Raw genomic sequence first — 18,617 nt, 5'->3', positions numbered from 1 at the left:
CGCGCCGTAATTAATGAACACCGAGTAGAATGGGGAGAATTATTGCACGCTCGCGGCCGCGAGTCCTTTTATGAAAGGACCGCGAGATTGAAATCGGTGGCCACGGATGTCTGCCCGCTCTCGCCGGAATTTATACCCGTTCCACAAAACGGAGAAAGGAATGCGTCATTGGACACATGTCGCGCCACCGGTCTTCCGATTCGACGCAACAATATGTAGCCTCGTATTTATCACCGACGTAGAACCGCGAAATGAATCATTCCCCGCGTTTTTCTAACTCAAACTACCTGCGATCTTTGCCCTCGGCTGTTTTCTACCGACACTTCGTTGGAAAATTTCGCGACGTGCAAATACGAAATCGACTTCACCGAAGGATTTTGTTTTCGATTCTGGGCTAATTTAGACAGTGGAGTTCGATCGAATGTAGCCAGGGACAGCTGCGGTGGAACCCCCGTAAACGATCCCCGACGCGCGTGGAACGTGGATAGAAGCGTGGAACGTGAGCGGCGAAACACGTCCGAACAAAAACCGTGAAGCGGAGGACAATGCATTGTGACACGGGCATCCGAAAGGGCGGGAACGAGGTCGGAGCGACGTCTACTCCATCACTCGACTGTTGTCGATCCGAAGACCGGCGTCGGATCCATGGAAAGAACTGAACCGCGCAATTACCGGTATTGTAAAAATAACTTCTTACGATCCTCGACTGGCAACCGATGATAAAGTTCAAGGCGAACTTCTGATAACTAAACGATGAAAAAAAGCGTTGAACGAGGAAAACTGACGCGCTAAGTTCGCTGGGGAAAAAGCGGGAGCGAAGATCGCATTCGGTGCTCTCAATCAGGGAATCAGCGAAGATACGATCGCGGCGTCGTTCGGATGAATCATCAGTTGGTTCTCTGCCGAGATCGGAAATCGGCAATACGGAAAACAACGCGAAAACTCGCGGAGGGGCGAAGCTACGCGAACAAAAGCGGAAAAACTAGGGGTGACTGCTCCCGCTTCTCTCCCTGGCTCCCGCAAACAACCGCGTCTCTTTTCTCGCCTATACCGCCGCTAACACGACTGGACAACAATGCGGGCCGCATTGCACGCGTCCTACCGCTAATTCCTCGCGTTCTTTCCCCTCCCAGTGTTGCTCTTACTACCCTATCCTCCTCCACCACTGTTTCACTTCTCTTTCCCTCGCTTTGCTCTTCCGCCCTTCGGACGGAGATCTCTTATGACCGTCCCGTTGGCCGAGTCTGGAATTGGATTTCAGGAAGGACTTTTTTGCGAGATCCTTTCCATCTGCCCGACACGCTTCACGTTCAACCGGTGAAGAAAGAAATCAGATTTATCCTAGCTGCGCCATTGCGGAAAATTCTACTGGACGTCCGATCGAAAGGGAAAGCGAAGGTTCCTGGGATAAATTGTGTCTCGCATACGCATCGAATAGCCATCAAAATAAGATGTGTCCATGAAAACGAATTCATTAAAATGGAAATAGCGAAAGACTTTTAAACAGTGAATAATCCGAACGATTAACTCAGGCAAAATGATAATTGAGTTTAACCAATTGGCCAGCTGCTGACAGTCGAAGAGGTGCGAGATCGATAGATCCGACAGCGTTCTCCGAATACGTAACGCTGAAACGAGGGAAGGGGTTAGTTTCTAGGTAAATATTTCGTCGCAGATTCGGGTGTGACGGTCGTTAAATTTGTCAGCGGGGCCCGTGGCCGGAATTCGTGCTCCGCAATCCCTTCGAGCCTTCTGCGGTGCTCTAGTTTATAGCGTCACCCGGTACATTCGGTGGTCCGATAGCGCCGTTACGCGCCTCCCTCCCCGACCCTTCGAAATTTGCATCGCATTTACATCCGATTGCGGCGCTACGCTGACTGAAAGTGGCCAGACAGAGAAAGGGTCTGCCTACGCTCTCGGCCTCTCTCGCGCGGATCGAACTCGCCCCGAAGGGCAGGTGCCCTTCGAGGGTCAGGGACGATGCGGTCCACTCCACGAATAGATCGTTATTAGGCTAACGATTTCACTCGATGAAAATGATAGTCGCCCAAAAATGTATGCGCTGGCTACATCGGTTCGAGGGGATGAACTAAAAAATCAACATTACACCTAGAAGCTCGCATGTTGCAAAAAAATAATTTGCAAGAACACCGGGGGGTTGGATTTAAAGGGCGATTTTCAGCGAGAGGGATTTCTGAACGAGTGCTCAAGGTAAACCTAGAGGAGTCAGGGTCATAGGTGCAGTTACGTCGGAATTGAACGTTATTTTCAGCGAGTGCTGGCCACTTAACTTGGTCTGCCGCGTGTGCGCGCATGTACGTACGCTTCTACGTGCGTGTCATAGGTCCTATTATCGTGGCCACTTGATGCCGGGACAATCTGCGCGAGCAAGCTTGCTGCTAAAGTTCGCGCCACGACTATCGCGACCCATTTAAACGGGATAAGCTGCGTTTACCCTTCCCTCTCGAGTTCGTCGATCTTCCTGAATCATCTCAAACTATATCGCACTCCTTATCCATACGTAAACGTCTGAGTAAATGTTTTTAAATGCACGCTTGACGCCAACCTATCCCAACCTAGCTTCTGAATAATGGACAACGTGATGCTAAAAGTATTAAAATCAAGGAATTTGCAAGCCTTTTTTTACATTCTGTCAAGAATAGAAATGCACTGCGGGATCTATTACTGTTTCGAAGTCCCCGAGCATTTATGAGGGTTTCCAGTTTCTCGTTAGCAGCTGATCGTTTCTCAACCTTTGTACCGATAGGATTCGCTTCCGCGTTTCGCGACGAGCTCGCGGAGAACGTAATTCGCGTGGTTTTACGACGCCACCGAGTTATCGCGAGCAAAGAAGCCGCGGTGGAGTAAAGAATCTCCGGAGGCAAGGAAAGAACGAGCGAGACTAATTGAATCGTCGCTCGTTCGAGATTAGAAACGCATCGCGGCTCTGCGCGCAGATGTTAAGTAGCTCGATTTTATGGGCCATCCGGTCGTCTCGCCGCGCCGCAGTACCGGTGAAAAGCTCGTAGGACGATACGCAACGAGCCTCGATAGAGTGACGAACTCGCCTTCTCGTCGAGTCGACACCTTCTCCTTGACATTTTCCCTCAACACCTACGGACGCTGTGCTCGATTTGAGGAATTCAAGCTCTCGGAACGATGACGAGCAAACAGAACAATCCAATCGGAAATTCGATCAATTAATAAATCAACGTTTGTATAATGAAGGGACAATGAAAACGGAGTCGATGGAGTTTTTTCCGTTCGAAAAATGATAGCGAGACTCGAGAGACGAAAAGTTGAAGAAGAAGTACGGTTGATCGGAGCATCGATAAAATTAAGAATGCGTGCTTTCTCACTCTCTCTTTCTCTCTTTCTCTCTCTCTCTCCGGTTTTAATGAATGAACGTCTCGTGGATGCGGTAAGGGGCAGGCTGGAGTAGAAGGGAGGGGTGGCAGGGAACGAACGGGCCACTCTGGGAGAGGAGGGAGAAACGCTGGAGAACGCGGAGAACACGGCACAACACGCGGCAACTCGCGCGCGCGCCTCTGCATAGAGAGGAGAGAGTTAACAAGCGTTTGTGTAACGGCGGGACGGAACGGATAGCTGCTCGCCCCGTACAGATCTACATAATGTTTATTATGCTAACCTAGGCCAACGCGCTTGCATCAACAAGTGTTATATTATCATTCAAATAAAATGTTTTAATCTGCATACGTTTTATCGGCCTCCCGCGGGCATGCGGAATGCGCCACCGGCACGAGACACGCGGACCAGACACGCGCCACCCTACATCAGCCTCTTCTTCCCTTTAAACGTCTGACCATGCGTCAATCAGAAGAACAACGATATTCTTATGCTTTGACTCTTTCCCTAACAGGTTTCACCTGAAACGCGAATCAAACGTGTTAAGGATGTATTGGCTATACAGTCAATCCCAAAAGTTTATGTTCCTTAGAAAAACGCATTTCCTATCATTAGAAATAGTGCACTTTTCTTCTAATTTCGATATTTAATGAGTTACGTATGATTATTTGGTATTTTATTGATGTTGACAAAATCCGACCATTCCAGCGTCGAAACGGCGAACTTTTGGCAAAAAATTTCATTTTTCCTTAATTACTCATAAACCGTTGAATCTACGGGAAAATTGTATAGGACCTTTCTTGTAGAGGACGACGAGATGTACAATTTCTGTATAAAAATTCTTTGCTAGCATTAATATTTAACGAGTTATTGACGATAAACGAAAAAACAGTTTTTTGTAAATTACTCGTTAACTATTGACGCTAGCAGAAAATTTTTATACAGAAATTGTAGATCTCGTTATCCTCTACAAGAAAGGTCTTATGCAATTTTTCCATAAGTCCATCCGTTTGGGAGTTATGGGCAAAAAACGAAAATTGCACCAAATCTGAAGGGGTACCCCTTGGAAAAATCTCGGAAAAATCGAAAATTTTTTGTTGTTGTTTATTATTAGCAATGTTCTTCCGGCGTCTGATTTCTTTTTAAAAAATGAGTTTCTAAAGTGCATAAACTTTTGGGATTGATTGTATAGCCAATACATCCTTAAATCTTGTCAATCGATTGAAACGGAAACAAGCGAATTGGCAGAGAGTGGACATCAGTTTTCCGACCTAAGCCCGATGCTATCAACCTGCTGTCATTTCCAATCGCGATTATAAATTCATTCGTAGAGAGTGGACACCTGAATTCACCGAAAGCTCGATCAAATTAACCTGTCCGTTGGCGGACGCCGCGGATTCGATTGCGCGCGTACAAGCAAATATAGGCGATCGAATTATTCGTATCGCGTTCGAAAAGCTCCACCCTTCGAAAAGTTAGTACGCGTTCCTATGGACAAATCTTTGAGCCGAAGCGCGTGCACGCGATAAAAGCGGTTCGGCTATCTGGATCTCGGCTAGATTGGCGGAAAAGCTTTCGTACAAAACGCTGGTTATAGTAATCCGTCGCGTCGTACGGCATCGGGTCTCGAGGGTCACGCACGGAATAATTGTCACGGAGGCGGGAGTGAAAATGCACGTAGCACGGGCGTCACGTAAGCGGAAAAGGGCCGAGGACCCGTGGTGCCGGTGGAAAAAGTCGAGACTGAGAGCGTGACGGCACGAATTCGAGTCAACGCCAATCCGTGTGACGTATAATTGCATTAAACGTCCGCGTTCTTGTCGTCGACAGCCGGACAGGGAAGCGCAAAAAGGCGGAACGTCGCTCGCCTCGCGTACGCACGCGATCGTCGCATTCCGTTTCTTAACGTCCAAATTTCACTTTTCGGGTGGAGGAACCTCGTCAAGATAACGCTCCCTATTTTACGGCTCGATCGAAGCTCGATGTCATTGAGGAACGAACGCCAATCACCGGTCTAACAGAGAGCTAATATAAATTAATTGAGATGCGGTTTTTGACTCGACAATAAAATTCAGATGGACAGGTCTCGCGTCAACCTCTCTTTCGCTCTTATTTGCTTTCTCTGTTCTCTGGGTCACTCGCACCGGAATCCTGGGTGGGATCTTTCCGCGCCACCTGTGTCTTCATTATTCAGCAATGTAAATAGATTACCGGCGCATTACCATAATTAGATTCAATATTTGTAACTTGTCACGCCATTAGTATAATTCATCCAGCCGGTCTTCTCTCTGCTCAACGATCCGTTGATTCGATGCAAAGTCTAGACGATGAACGCCAACGGGAATTCGATTAGCTTCCTTCTGTTACATTTACAAGAAAACTGCAAATACACGCACTACCTAGCTATCTTTGACAGAGCGTAATTGATTATTTGCACGGATCGTTGTCTATGAATGAAACGCTCGATTTTCTCGTTGATAATTTTTCCGAAAAAGCTCGAGTATCGCTTTGGTCGCGTGAACAATTACGCCGGCTGCAAATGTTTTCGGGTTAGTCAGTAGATCGGTGGTGGACGCTTGCCCTCAATTAACTTCATAAGTGAGTAAGAAGGCGTGCGGCCTGCCGTCCGTCAGTTCGTGCGTATTTGTACCGATCGCCAACCTGAGCGGACCTAGGGAAAACCGTGAGACTGAATGGAGATTTTCCGATCAGAACTGGCGCGCTGAAACGTTGAACGGAACACCGCTTTCCGGTCTGATTCCTAGCGAACCGGCTGCAATCTCTCGTCCTTCGATCAAGGAATCCGCGTATCGTGAATCGAGACCGGCCTAAAGTGGATTCGATCGTGACAGTGATAGCACCAAAGTCGGCGCGCGTCGTCCATCGACTGTCCATCGCGTCGGTTTTTCTGGAGCACACCTATCGCGAGTCCTGGCTACCTAAACGAGCAGCCGAGCTAAGCAGGCCCGTCCTATGGCCTCGATCGGCGAGCGTAGCCGCCCGCACGTATAAAAACGGCGCGGCGCGACGCGTCCGTAGGATCGAGACACTACTCTCGCGAGTCACGCCTACGCGCTTGTTTGCCGCTCGCGAGCAGAGGAGAGACGAGCTAAGATGGAATAAGAAAGAGCGAAACGCGTTTAACGCGCGTGTATATACACGTACACGCTCGCGAGGAGTATACGCGGCGCGAGTCGTACAGGTGTACGTTTCACGAATGCGCGCGTAGGCTCGTTTACTTAGCCAATGCCATACCTGAGTTATTTATCTGTCTTTTGCCCGGCAGCGCCAACCGAGAATGCCTCTATATGCGAGGCAACACTCCTATAGAGCCCGAGCGCGTGGGTCCGGAGCTGTTCAAGGCCTACCTGCTTGCGTTGCTTCGCTCTCTCTCGCTCAGTCTTTACTATCTTTCTCTAGTCGTAGCTACGCAACATCGGACACGCGTCGTGAGAAACCACTGTGGCAACCGAGCCAGAAAAATTCGCAAAGATCTTGTATCAACCTCCAAAATGTCTAAGTGGAAACTCTCGAGATGAGAAACGACGATTCTACTTGAAACTGACGAACTGAAATCGCGATGAATCGAGATTGAACGTCAGGTCCCAGATTCGAGCTCGGAATCGGAGTGGACGATGAAAAGCAGGCGAAACTTGGTATTGTCCTCGATAAGAGGTAGTAGGAGACGCGGTTGGGCGTCGATCGGAGGCCACGAGAGGAAATCGTAGCCGGTGGAACGTCGTCGTTCGCGAGAGGTGTGGGTATACCTAAAGGATGGACGAGTACGTGGCTCGACGAGCTCTCCGTAGCCGGATTGTCAAGTGACGTCAGCGCACCGGAAATGGAATGTAGGTAGCTGTGCTTATTAAGCTTCGCTGGCTGGTCGGTGGAGGAAGAGACACACGGGGGGCGATAGAGAAAGAGAAAGAGACGGAGAGGAAGAACCGCGAGGAGCGAACGCGAGAGAGAGAGAGAGAGAGAGAGAGAGAGAAAGAGACGAGGACGAGATTCAATTGTTTCCTCCGCACACGCGTGCCGCGCGGAGTGCCGCGTATATATTCGTCGACGTCGCGCCGTCGACGTTCCCTCTCGCGTGTATACACGTTCGCGAACGGACGTATATTCCTGCGCATCCGTTCGTACGCGAACGGGAGAATCGGCGATCCCAGTGTGGGCATCGGTTATTAAATCAATGCTGTCAGGATCTTTTCACGCCTCGCTAATGCGTTCCTGGAATGTCAACGAGCATCGCTCGCGGAAACTCGATGGATCCGAGAGAAGAACGCCATAACGACCGATCGACCGATTACGAAGCGGCTATAAATTAGACATTCGCGTTTCCACTGGCAATAATGTAATCGGAAACGATAGGAAACTAATTGGCGTTGACGGCAAGAATTCGTGAAAGGTGTTTCCCAGGTATAATTGCGGTGTTCCGGTTAAGGTCGCGTTACGCGAGCCACGCCAGGTTGCACTTTTATCCCGTTTCCAACGACGCAATGTACGCATGAGTCGAGGAATGTCAATCAACCGATTAGCCTGGCGCCGTAAGTCATCCGGGTGAAAAAAGAAACCTGTTGGGAAGGACGTGATTTCAAAAGCGGAGGTATCATTGAGTCTCTGTCCATCGAGGAGCGCATCTGATCGGAGCACGGGGGAAAAAACAATTGAATAATCGATTGAATAATCCCGTGGTACGTATTCCCTGTATCGGAAAAGCCTTATCGATGGCTAAGCTTGGACGTAACGCGAATCGCGGAGCACGTACGCGATCCTGTTGTACGCAGACGTCACGGTGTATACGCCTATAACGATAATTCGGGTAGGTGTGAACGAAGCGTGGCGAGAGACGAGAACGGAGGGGTGGCGAAATTCGAAGGAGAAACGAAGAGGAAACAAGGAAACCGAGAGCGCATGTCTTGCCACTTCCGAAGGGGTAGCCGGCCGGCGCCTGCGCTCGCTGCTCTCTTCTCACCCTTTTCTTCTTCTACACCCCCACTCTCACTTTTCCTCCACCCTCTTCCATCCCGTCCAGCTTACTTTCTATTTCTCTTTCAGTCCCCGTGCTTTTATTTCATTCCGCTTTTCCGCGATTTCCCTTTTGACCCTTCTTCCTCTATCCGTCTTCTTCTCACCGTCTGTCAGTGTCGCCGCAATCCACGCTTGTCACCCCCGTTCGAACCTCACCGCCTCATTATTCGCGCGCGTCACGCACCGACGAGGTGAAACCATCCGACGACGACGATTCTCTCTACTCGTCACCTGGTTTCGCGCCTTTTCCTTTTGCCGATCGGCCACGCGCGCCACAGATATTACGCAAACCCATGGGTTCACGGGTTAAGGATAGAAATTAATCGCGGCGCGATCTCGTTAAGAGAGTCCTCTCCACCTTGACGACCGGTTGGTCGAGTCTGTTGCTCGTTATGTCAGTCGCGAGCCTGACAAAAATTACGTCGCCAGCGATTTACGCCAGCGTCGGCAGATCCTAGAATCGATAGGGAAACATTCGTCGGATTGAAACCTGTTTCTAAAATTGATTTAACGGTTACCCGTCCCGGTCTCGCCGATTCCCCTTAAACACCCGAACAAAGAGTAGCTCACACTTGCGGACTGTTCATCGTTACCTGGAATTACGGATTTTATGCATTTATAGGCGCTTGCACATTATAATATTTAAACGACGTCAGAAATGATTATCGACAATGCAGTTTTTAAACTGATACCTTGAACGTTTTGATTTGCATACCTCGTGAATGTACCAATTAAAGACGATTGAACTCGTGTAAATGCACGGGAACCGGAAGCACGATTTTATCTCCTGACGTATGATAAAACCTCGATTAACCGGTTTAATTAGGGGACAAATTTCTCGACTAAAATAATGACAAGCACCGATAAATAACTCCAATTCCTAACGTAAGTGATACTCTTCGCGCCTCGACGAATCGGATTCTTCTAAATAATAGAGCCGGGGGATCATTATAGCTCTCGGGCAGAGTGTTAGTAAATCTGGCAAACAGGCAATCTGGTTTGTCTACGCGAGAAACGGCTGGATTACTAGCTGTCGGGCTATCGACAGCCGATTATTAATATTACCGTCCGGCCAAGTAGCTGAAAGATATCGTAACGTGACACCTTTCAGCGAAGCCTCCCCTTTGAAAGGATCATGATCCATCAGAATTTATCACTCGTTTTATCATGATTACACAAGCAATTTTTGAGTACTTTACGTTTCTTACATTATAATAGAACTAGGAAACTCTTTTTTTAAAGGATTATCTTCTCGTTCTTTGTGAACGTCAAGGGGTGAGAAAAGAGTCTCTCTTCTTTCCTTTGGAAAGATTGATTTGTTTTTGAACGAAAGGGAAGCGTGCGAGTGGAATCAACGAACTGTGAAAAGAGCACGACGGGACGCATACTAACTGGGCCGAAATTTGCTAAACACTAGGACGCGTTTCGAATATAACGATTGGTTACGTCCGGTTACAAAGTATACGTCACGGTTTAACCCTGAACCGTTCCACGTTGCTTCTTATCGATAATTTCGACAATGATCGTATCGAAATCGCAGCTGTGCAAAGTGGATCGAAGGAAGTTGCGCAAGAATCGAATTCCCGGTGTAACAACGATCCGCTTCCGAGCCGCGAGTAAAAATTGGACCAGCCGGAATCTACCTCCAATTATTTCGCGGCAGCGGCGCGCGGCGGATTGGAATCGTGGCTTGCCCTGGGATTGGAATCGGTAACATCGTCGTTGAAACCGGGTAACGCAATTATATGGAATCTCGTTTCGCCGAGGAGCAATCCGAAATTTTCAGGGATCGAATTAATTGGACGCTCCTAGAGAAGAAGCAACCTTATTTGCTTTCCCCTCCTCGCGTTTTAAATGAAAACCTTGTTACGTTAAGTTGAATCCGTAGGCATTTAAAACTATTCATTACTCATCGATTTCATTATACAGTCTGACGGAAACGTATTTTGATTCGTCAAAATACATGGATGCATTTACTTATTCAATGATCTTGACACGCAGCATGTTTTACTAAGCAGGTTATTTTGTGTGACGCTTGTTATCGATTCATTCTGCATAGTGAAAATATCTGTGGAATGTAGGAATTAATGCCCGCTGAAAAGCGTATTCAGAAAATCTGATAGAATATTTAGAGAAATTTTGATCGTTCGACAAACTGAGGATCGCGTGCTAGGAATCAATTTCTTTTTTCACTAGTTACGTCACGTGGAAGGAATGAAATCGGTGCTCGAGGGGGAGAGTCTTTGTTACGTTGCACCGGTCGAACCTTTTTCTTGTCTAATTATCCACTTGTCGCGTCACCTACCGCGATGATTAACGGTTGCGCGTTCTATTATCCCTGCGATATAACTAATAATTGAAACGAGAAGGATGTGCTTGTTTCGAAATAGGACTCTGCGACTTTGTAGGAAATATGTCAGCTCCGTCGATCGCGTCGACGACACGGTGATCCACGTCGGTGACCGAGTCTAATAAGATTGGAATCGGAGTATTGTGTAAACAATATTGGGAATCGTTACGATTTATCCTATTATCTTGTCGCTATTTCAGGTGAGAGTGTTTGCAAAGCAAAAAAAAAACGGCAAATACGTTGTATTACTTTCATATGTCGTTTATTAATTAAAATTCAGTAGTAATTTAGTTTCTGCCTTTCTAACAAAACGTCACCACCATTCGCCAAATCGTATTTTTTTACTCATTTTACGTTAATAATAATTAATATTTAATTATAATAATATACAGGGAGAATCAGAAGTTGTTTACAGATTTTTGCGCGAGCTCGGCTTTCTTTTTCGTTTCGATTCTGCGTGCACATACGTACGAAACGTCTATAAGTATCTTTACATGCCTCTTCGTTTTTCTCACTCACCCTGTCACCCTTTCAGTCTCCTTTACACATGTACACTCAACGCCGCTCCCACTCGCAGTTTTTTTCGTACCGCGCATCATCAGATTTTTCACCTGCGTCGCTGAAAACTCAGCCGGGGAATCGAGGAGCCCGATGACGCTCGCGGAATTGGAAATTTGACGATAAGAACTTTTGCAACGCTCGGATTTTTCACTGATCAAACACAAATCGGACCATACGGGCTAATCGTGCTCCTCGATTCCGACGCATTTTCTACCAAGGTATCGATCCTTTCTCTCCTCCTCCCTCTCCCACGTTCAATCGATTCTCTCTCGCATCTATTTACAAAACGAAACTCTCTCTCTCTCTCTTTTTCTCCCCCTCTGTCTCTCTATTTACAAAATTGAACGTAACGCCTCGCGTATCCTGTCGCAGTTTAATTCGTTGCACCAATAATAAAATCGGACTTAGACGATGCTAGTCCGAAGCCAAGATCTTCCCGCGAGATCGTGGGCGAGAGGATACGCGACTCCGAACGGACAATAAAATTAACAAAACAACCTATACACGATTTCGTTGGCTCAACAAATCGTCCTCGCTCTCCCTTTCTCTTTCCACGCGTTATCCAATCGACACCCTTCCGTTCCCTCTTTCCCGGTTTCATTAAAATAACAAAAACTAAAGAACCCGGTCGTCGACGAATATTTATCAGAAACTCGTTACCAAAAAAGTTTCGCTGGGATTAACACGCGTCGAGTGGCGACGATTCGTTAACAGTAACAACGCGTTTCTCTTTCTCTCTTTCCACGCGGCTAACAGCGTTTTCCTCGAACAGTGAAATGGCAGCGCAAAATTGGCCCGTGCTTCTTCTAGTCTCTTTCGTTTCTTCGGAAACGCGATTCGTCGCGTTCATATCGAAATCGCGGCCTCGTGGAGCTGCGACGTCGATGCGAGACCGGAGACTCGCTGGATAAAGCGCCGGCACTCGAGCCAGTTGAGCAAATAATCACAGAAACCGTGTCAACCGTTAACACGCGTAATCCCGACCACGAAACGTCGACATCGCGAGCCCTAATGATGCCGTATATCTCGCGCGGCTGAAAAATCAGTCCAAGGGATTTCAGATTTTTGGAAGGAACGCCTTAACGAGAAACAAAGTACAGTCGTGCGTAACGTATCATTAGAAGGGAACTATCAGAACTGTAGCGATTCGTCTACAATCGGCCACCCTGTATTCGAGATTCGCCACCCCTAAACATCGGCTATAAGCTTAACGAGGTAGCTTTATGATTTTTTAACTGTTGCCTACAAGCAAATTGGGGAAACCAACTCGTGTCGTCTCTGAATTCGAAACATGTATCCCTGGGAAGTATCGTGAGGGTGGTCCAACCCTCGAACATCCTGACACGAGGTTCTACCATTGAATTTTAGAGACCAACGTTAATTACGAGGGAACGTACGACGCGAATGCTCCTTTCAAGGCAAAGAGCTCGGGTAAGGAAGATACGTGATTTTTGAAAAAGAGGAGAGCATCGATCGAGTCGCGGTCGGAATTCGTAAAATTATCGGGAATTTCCCGAACGATCACCGTCTACTTTTTCCCACAATGTCGCGACGACGTCCTAATCCTAATATTTACAGCCAATCGAGAGAATGGAGGGAAAAAGTGACGAGGTCCGCCATCGCGACGCCGAGGGGAAATACGTATCGTAAAAATTTCAGACGGACCGTCTGTCGTAGCTAATCGCAGAGCGAGAGTCTTTGTACGTACAGTCGCATTACTTAAAAACAGCCGACGATTTTGGAAAAAGAGAGCCCTCGAAATTCGGAAACGTAGAGAGAGAGAGAGAGAGAGAGAGGGGGGGGTAGAGAGACATTAAAAAAGAACGACACGGTGAAAGAGAAAAGAGAGAAAAGGGAATCGCACACAGTGCCCGGCGGCGACGAAAAACACTAATATTCTCGCTCTGCGATTTGCCTCCGGGCAACACAAAACGATAACATTAATAATAGCAATAATTAATAATAATCGTAATAATAAGGAATAATAAATGACAATAAGGGGGGACGAATAATATTAATAGCAATAATAATAAACTCATCGCAATGATGACAAATAATGATGACAGATCCTATTGTCGTTTACAATAGCGTTTTTGTTTCGCGATACGGTGTATTCGTTCGAACGTCGCAATAATGTAGCTACAACCTCTCGACGTCGCCATAGATTCTCTCTCATATACATAGACTTTGTATTTATATATATCTATATTCATTTATATATATATAGCTTTCATTTGTGTATATATATATATGTGTGTATTTATGTATACTTACTCTTTATACAGAAGGGGTTTTTCATTGCGAGGGGATTCTGCTGTCGCTAGGATTCGGCACACGTTTTTTCCCGACACGCGCGTTTTTCCCCGTTTTTCGCGAACGCGCGTGTCACATCCCTCTTTTGCAATCTGTGTGTTCGTCTGTTTTTTTTTTATTCGTTTACTTTGTCGCGTCGCGTCGTTCCCTTCAAACTTCGTTCCTCCGGTTCGGTCCCTCGATCGAACCCGTTCCACACGACGGCAATGTAGACGACAACGACGACGATGCGCGCTCTCACTTAACTTATTAGCTTTATCTAGTACATTATTTACAGTCCATATTTACTTATTTTACATGATCCGGCGAGAACTAATCCCGCGCGGATGTACCGCTCTTCGCCTCTGGCTCTATCTTTATATTTTCTTGTTCTCCGCTCGGTACGGCCAAGTACGTCCGTCGGCCTTCGAAAATTCACAAACAGCGTTCCTTACACTTTTCTTCCCCTTTCACCGTTTCGTTCAAACGCAACGAAAACAAGAACGACGACCACGACGAAACAGCGTAGTACTGCTGCCGTTCTTCCAAGGAACTGGACCGACTTATACACTTTTCCGACACCGGGATATCACGCGCTCGATTCGTTTGATAGCAAAGGGGGGTGAGAAACAGTTCTCGTTGGATCCTGCTGCGGCTGTGACGACGACGGCGTTGGCGTGTATCCCTGAGATGATTTGAGCCGATCCGAGGCGATGATTAAACGCGGCTTTGACGGGCGCGATTGCCGCGGTTTGTCTCTTCTCGCGCCCGTAAATAAGAGCCTCCCCGTTAGCGGGCTTCTGACTCCTCGGCCTCAACTGTACCCCGTTGAACCTCGTCGTCGGAGACGAAGGTTGAGCTCGGCAAGGGTGGCGCACGATCACGATCACAATCACGACGACGACGACGCTATTTATCGTCAATAGGTCTGGTCGAACGGACTAGGTGCTCGGAACGCGTTAAAGGCGGTAACGCGGTTACTACGAGCTGGTCGAGTAGCTGCCCGTGCGCGCCTGCAGATAGTGATGATAGAACGGAGGGAGCGTCTCCGGCGGCGAGGAAGCCGGGTTGTTCACCGAGTTTTGTGAGGTTATCGAGAGGCCCAACGGGGGAGGCCCCGGCGAACGCTAGTGGGCCGCCAACGAGTGAGCCGTGAGGCCCTGAGGACTGAGCATCGGGGGACTATGGCTATGGCCCATCGGCGATCCGTGGAGGTGATCCTGCGGATGGTAACTCTGATGGAGGCCAGGCTGGCCTTGGTGTCCGGGCGGCACGCCCTCCATCATGCTGTCGCCGAGCGTGTTCGGCGGCGTCATCCTCTTCTCCTTTTGTCGTCGGTTGCAGAACCACACCCTGACCACCTCCTTCTCGAGCTGCAAGCTATCCGCGAGCGTGGTGATCTCCTGCGCGGACGGTTTCGGTTGCTTGTGAAAATGTTGCTCGAGCGCTCCTTTAACCGACACCTCGATCGAGGTGCGTTTCTTCCGCTTCCTGCCCTGAGCGGCGATCTTGTCGATGCTCGTCGGCGATCCGGTCGTCGAATCCGCCTCCTCAAGCCACTTCTGCAGCAGCGGCTTCAGCTTGCACATGTTCTTGAAGCTCAGCTGTAGAGCCTCGAACCTGCATATCGTCGTCTGCGAGAAGACGTTGCCGTAGAGAGTACCGAGCGCGAGACCGACGTCCGCCTGGGTGAAGCCCAGCTTGATGCGCCGTTGTTTGAACTGTCTCGCGAACGCCTCGAGGTCGTCCGACGTCGGAGTGTCCTCCTCGCCGGCGCTCTGATCTCGGTCGTGCGCGTGGCCAGGGTGCAGCGAATGGCCAACCGGCGAGCCCGGGTCCCTTAGGTTTGGATGCAACCCGGTCTGATGATTATGCAGCTGGGGATGGTGTTGATGGGGATGCGGGTGCAGCATGCCGTTCATCGCCGCATGGTACTGCTGTAGGGTCGTCGGCGAGGCCGCGCCGCCGCTCGGATTGTAGTGTGCCGACGGTACCACCGGCGCGTGCCAGGAATGCGGGGATCCCATCCCGGGCGATTGGTGAGGCCCGCCGCGATGCTGGTGCATCGACTGTTCGTTCGCGGCCGCGGCTGCAGCGGCGGCGGTCGCGGCCGCAGCCGCCAGCGGCTTCACGTCAAGCCCGGCATTCGTTTGGTGCGGATGATGGTGAGGATGATGACTCGTATGGTGCATGCCCATCGAAGTCACCCAGTGATCACCGCTCGGTTGCAGGCTCACCCAGGGGTTCGCCGACGAGAGGTTCGCCGTCGGATGTGACAACCCATTAGGCGACGGAGACGACGTCACTTGATGATGGTGATGATGGTGTTGGTGATGATGCGGCGCCGGCATGTATTTCATCTCCCCGGCGTCGGCGGCGCTGCGGGGCGAGCCCGAGGAGTAGCCACCCACGGCGATGTTCATCCCGATCGCGGTACCCGAACCACCATCCAGGTCGGACGACACTGCGCTACTAATCGGCATGTACGTGGTAGCGGCCATCTACTTCCCCTCGTGCAGAGGTGTCGCGAAACCCTCTTTTCCGTTTCTGAATCCTTCAGGGCTGCCCGTTCGGGCACCCTTACTGCCTCCTTCTTCTCTTCGTGACTCCTCTCCCGGCCTCGTTCTCTCTTTGCCCCGGATTTCCTACCTTATTCCTCTTTCTCTTCCTCTTATTCTCACTGATGTTCTTCCGACGTTCACTCGAGTATATCCTCGAGACCACCCGTTCCACCTCGTTATCTTACAAGTTTCTCGGCCGATATTCGATGATCACAACAGGCTGGAACAGAATCACTTGCGTTCCTTTCGGTCCTCGTTACAAACACTGTCCGGTCCTACCGCAGTCGAGTCGATTACCATCGACCACACTTGTAAGCTAGCGCACAGTCCATCGTTCGCGGCTATACACCAAATTCCAAATAGATGACATTGTTTGACGCGCGAAAGACTCGTTCATAGCTTAACCAACTCGTACGTTGTATCGAAAACCTGCGTAAGCTCATTTCCTCCTCCGGGGAGGATCCCCACGGAGACGTACGTTATCACCACTACCTCCGTCCAAGATTTTCGTCTCCGTTGTTCCGTTCGAACTGCACAAGGCACACCGGTGTAGCTCGACCCGAAATCCTAACTGAGAATTCGCGTGCTGATGAGACGGTGCAGGTATCACTCGCGATCACTGTGCATCGCGGTGCGTATCATCACAATCGGCGACGTCGGGGGTGACTACCCGAGGACTGGCACGTCCGCGAAGGGTGCGCGGCGCGAAGACACTCGCGGATTCTCGTCCGGCGAACGCGATAGCAGCGGCCCGTTGATTCACGAGGACGAGTGCCGAGGCGAACGAGCACGATCACGGTAAGAGAGTAAAAGCCTCGGCCCGCCGTTCCTGTCGCTGTACTAAGAGCGCTCGCGCGCTACTGTGTTTTCCTCGCGCGAGTATGTGTACGCGCGAGCGAACTAGCGAACGAGAGGGAGAGAGAGAGAGAGAGCAGCGGCAGCGACGACGACGGCGACGACGACGAGCACGGTACGGACTCGGAAAAGATCTCGCTCGGGCTCTCTCATGCGTTATGCATGTCGTAGCTGAGAGCGACTGACTGCCTCGCCTCGCAGCTTGCTCGAGGTTCCCGAGGCTCCCGGAGCTGCTCGGTGGGACCGAGTCATGCGCGCCAACATCCTGCACATCCCCACTGTGAGGTGCCATTCGCTTCACCATTGGCCCCGCTAGCAAGGTGGCCGTCGACGAACGTCACCGTCGGGCGGAACCCGAACTGACCGCGCCTCCGAGGCGTCCTACGCACCCCAGGCGCCACTGCTTTTTCACCCCTCACCCCTCGGACTCGGCCGGTACCCATCCGACTCCGAGCCTCCGCTCGACTACCTTTGCTAGCTGACGTTCACGCCACGAGCGCTCCTCTGCGCCGACATCGAGCGAGAACACTTACTGCGGAGCGGACCTCGAATCCTTCCGTACTTCCTAAACATCTCGAGACTATTTCATCGTTTACTTTACTGTATCCTCTTATACTCGTATCTTATCAAACTTTTCACTTCCTTCTTTTTTCATTTTACCTCTGTTTCGTTACCATCGGGATCTTACGCTTCGGTTCATAAAAATTAGTTTGAGATTTCGCGGGACACGCAACAGGTCCTAGTTTAGTATAACATTTTAAACATAGTTTCAAGACTTGCAAGTACTGCAATTTAAATAAAAAGATTCAATTTCAATCAACAGGTGCATGCATCATTGGCAATCGAACCCGTTCTTTCTTAAAAAAAAAGAGACTTCAAGATATCGCATCGATCAACACAATCGTATTCAACAGTCAACGTTAAATACGGGTGTGATTAATTAGCGAACGGGTGTCGGGCCCGATATGGCCCCGAGGGGGTGGCATTGACAGGGACGGAACGGATAAAAAAGACATGTTTCGCTGCGCGCAAAGCAACTGCCGGCCAAGGGGGAGAGGAAGCCGGAGGGAGCGAGGTTTAGTACATTTAAATGAGAGCCACAGGTAGCAGCATTATGCAGTACGTGCCAGCCACCCCTCGGGAGGGGTGAGTTAGATCATCGCGCGCCGGAGATCTCCTCGTGTCGTACCGTTTCAACTATCCAGCTGGCTTCGCGCCTTCGCACCTGTGTGCCAACTCCTCTCTAATCACCGATGTTCAAATTGTCGTTTTACTTTCCTGACGCGATGCGTTTCGTAAGCTTAACAGAAAAATAAGAACGTTGTCCAGCGATACGATAGTTTTCTCCTTGCTAACGGAAGACGGAACCGGATGAAAATTGTGATCGACGAGCGTGCAGCGAAACGCACGCACGTCTCGGGGCTAAACAGCGTAATATCGGCTGACATCGCGGAAGAAGCTCGAGCACACGGACACACGTCGTGGTTCTCCGGCTAAGTATACGGCCGTGGTCCCACCGAAGCTAGGAATTTCGAGCGCACCACCGCACCGATGCCAATTATGTTCTCGGGTCTGTCATTTACGCGGCCGGTCATTATACG

At 49.6% G+C, this 18,617-nt stretch overlaps 1 protein-coding gene across 1 annotated transcript; it reads right to left on the bottom strand.

Moving 5' to 3' along the window:
- Window positions 1-10,983: 10,983 nt before the first annotated feature.
- Window positions 10,984-17,247, bottom strand: vvl (ventral veins lacking). Its single transcript, XM_018021164.2, has one exon. The coding sequence runs from the start codon at window positions 16,099-16,101 to the stop codon at window positions 14,728-14,730; it is 1,374 nt and encodes a 457-aa protein (XP_017876653.1). The 5' UTR covers window positions 16,102-17,247; the 3' UTR covers window positions 10,984-14,727.
- Between the last annotated feature and the right edge of the window lie 1,370 nt (window positions 17,248-18,617).

This window comes from Ceratina calcarata, unplaced genomic scaffold, assembly GCF_001652005.2.
Source record: "Ceratina calcarata isolate Rehan_Ccalc_2016 unplaced genomic scaffold, ASM165200v1 scaffold25, whole genome shotgun sequence".
Classification (NCBI taxonomy): domain Eukaryota; kingdom Metazoa; phylum Arthropoda; class Insecta; order Hymenoptera; family Apidae; genus Ceratina; species Ceratina calcarata.
This window is presented reverse-complemented; position numbering and strand designations above follow the sequence as displayed.

Coding starts and splice junctions, on each gene's coding strand:
- vvl (XM_018021164.2), bottom strand. CDS start 16,101: ATGGCCGCTACCACGTACATGCCGATTAGTAGCGCAGTGTCGTCCGAC.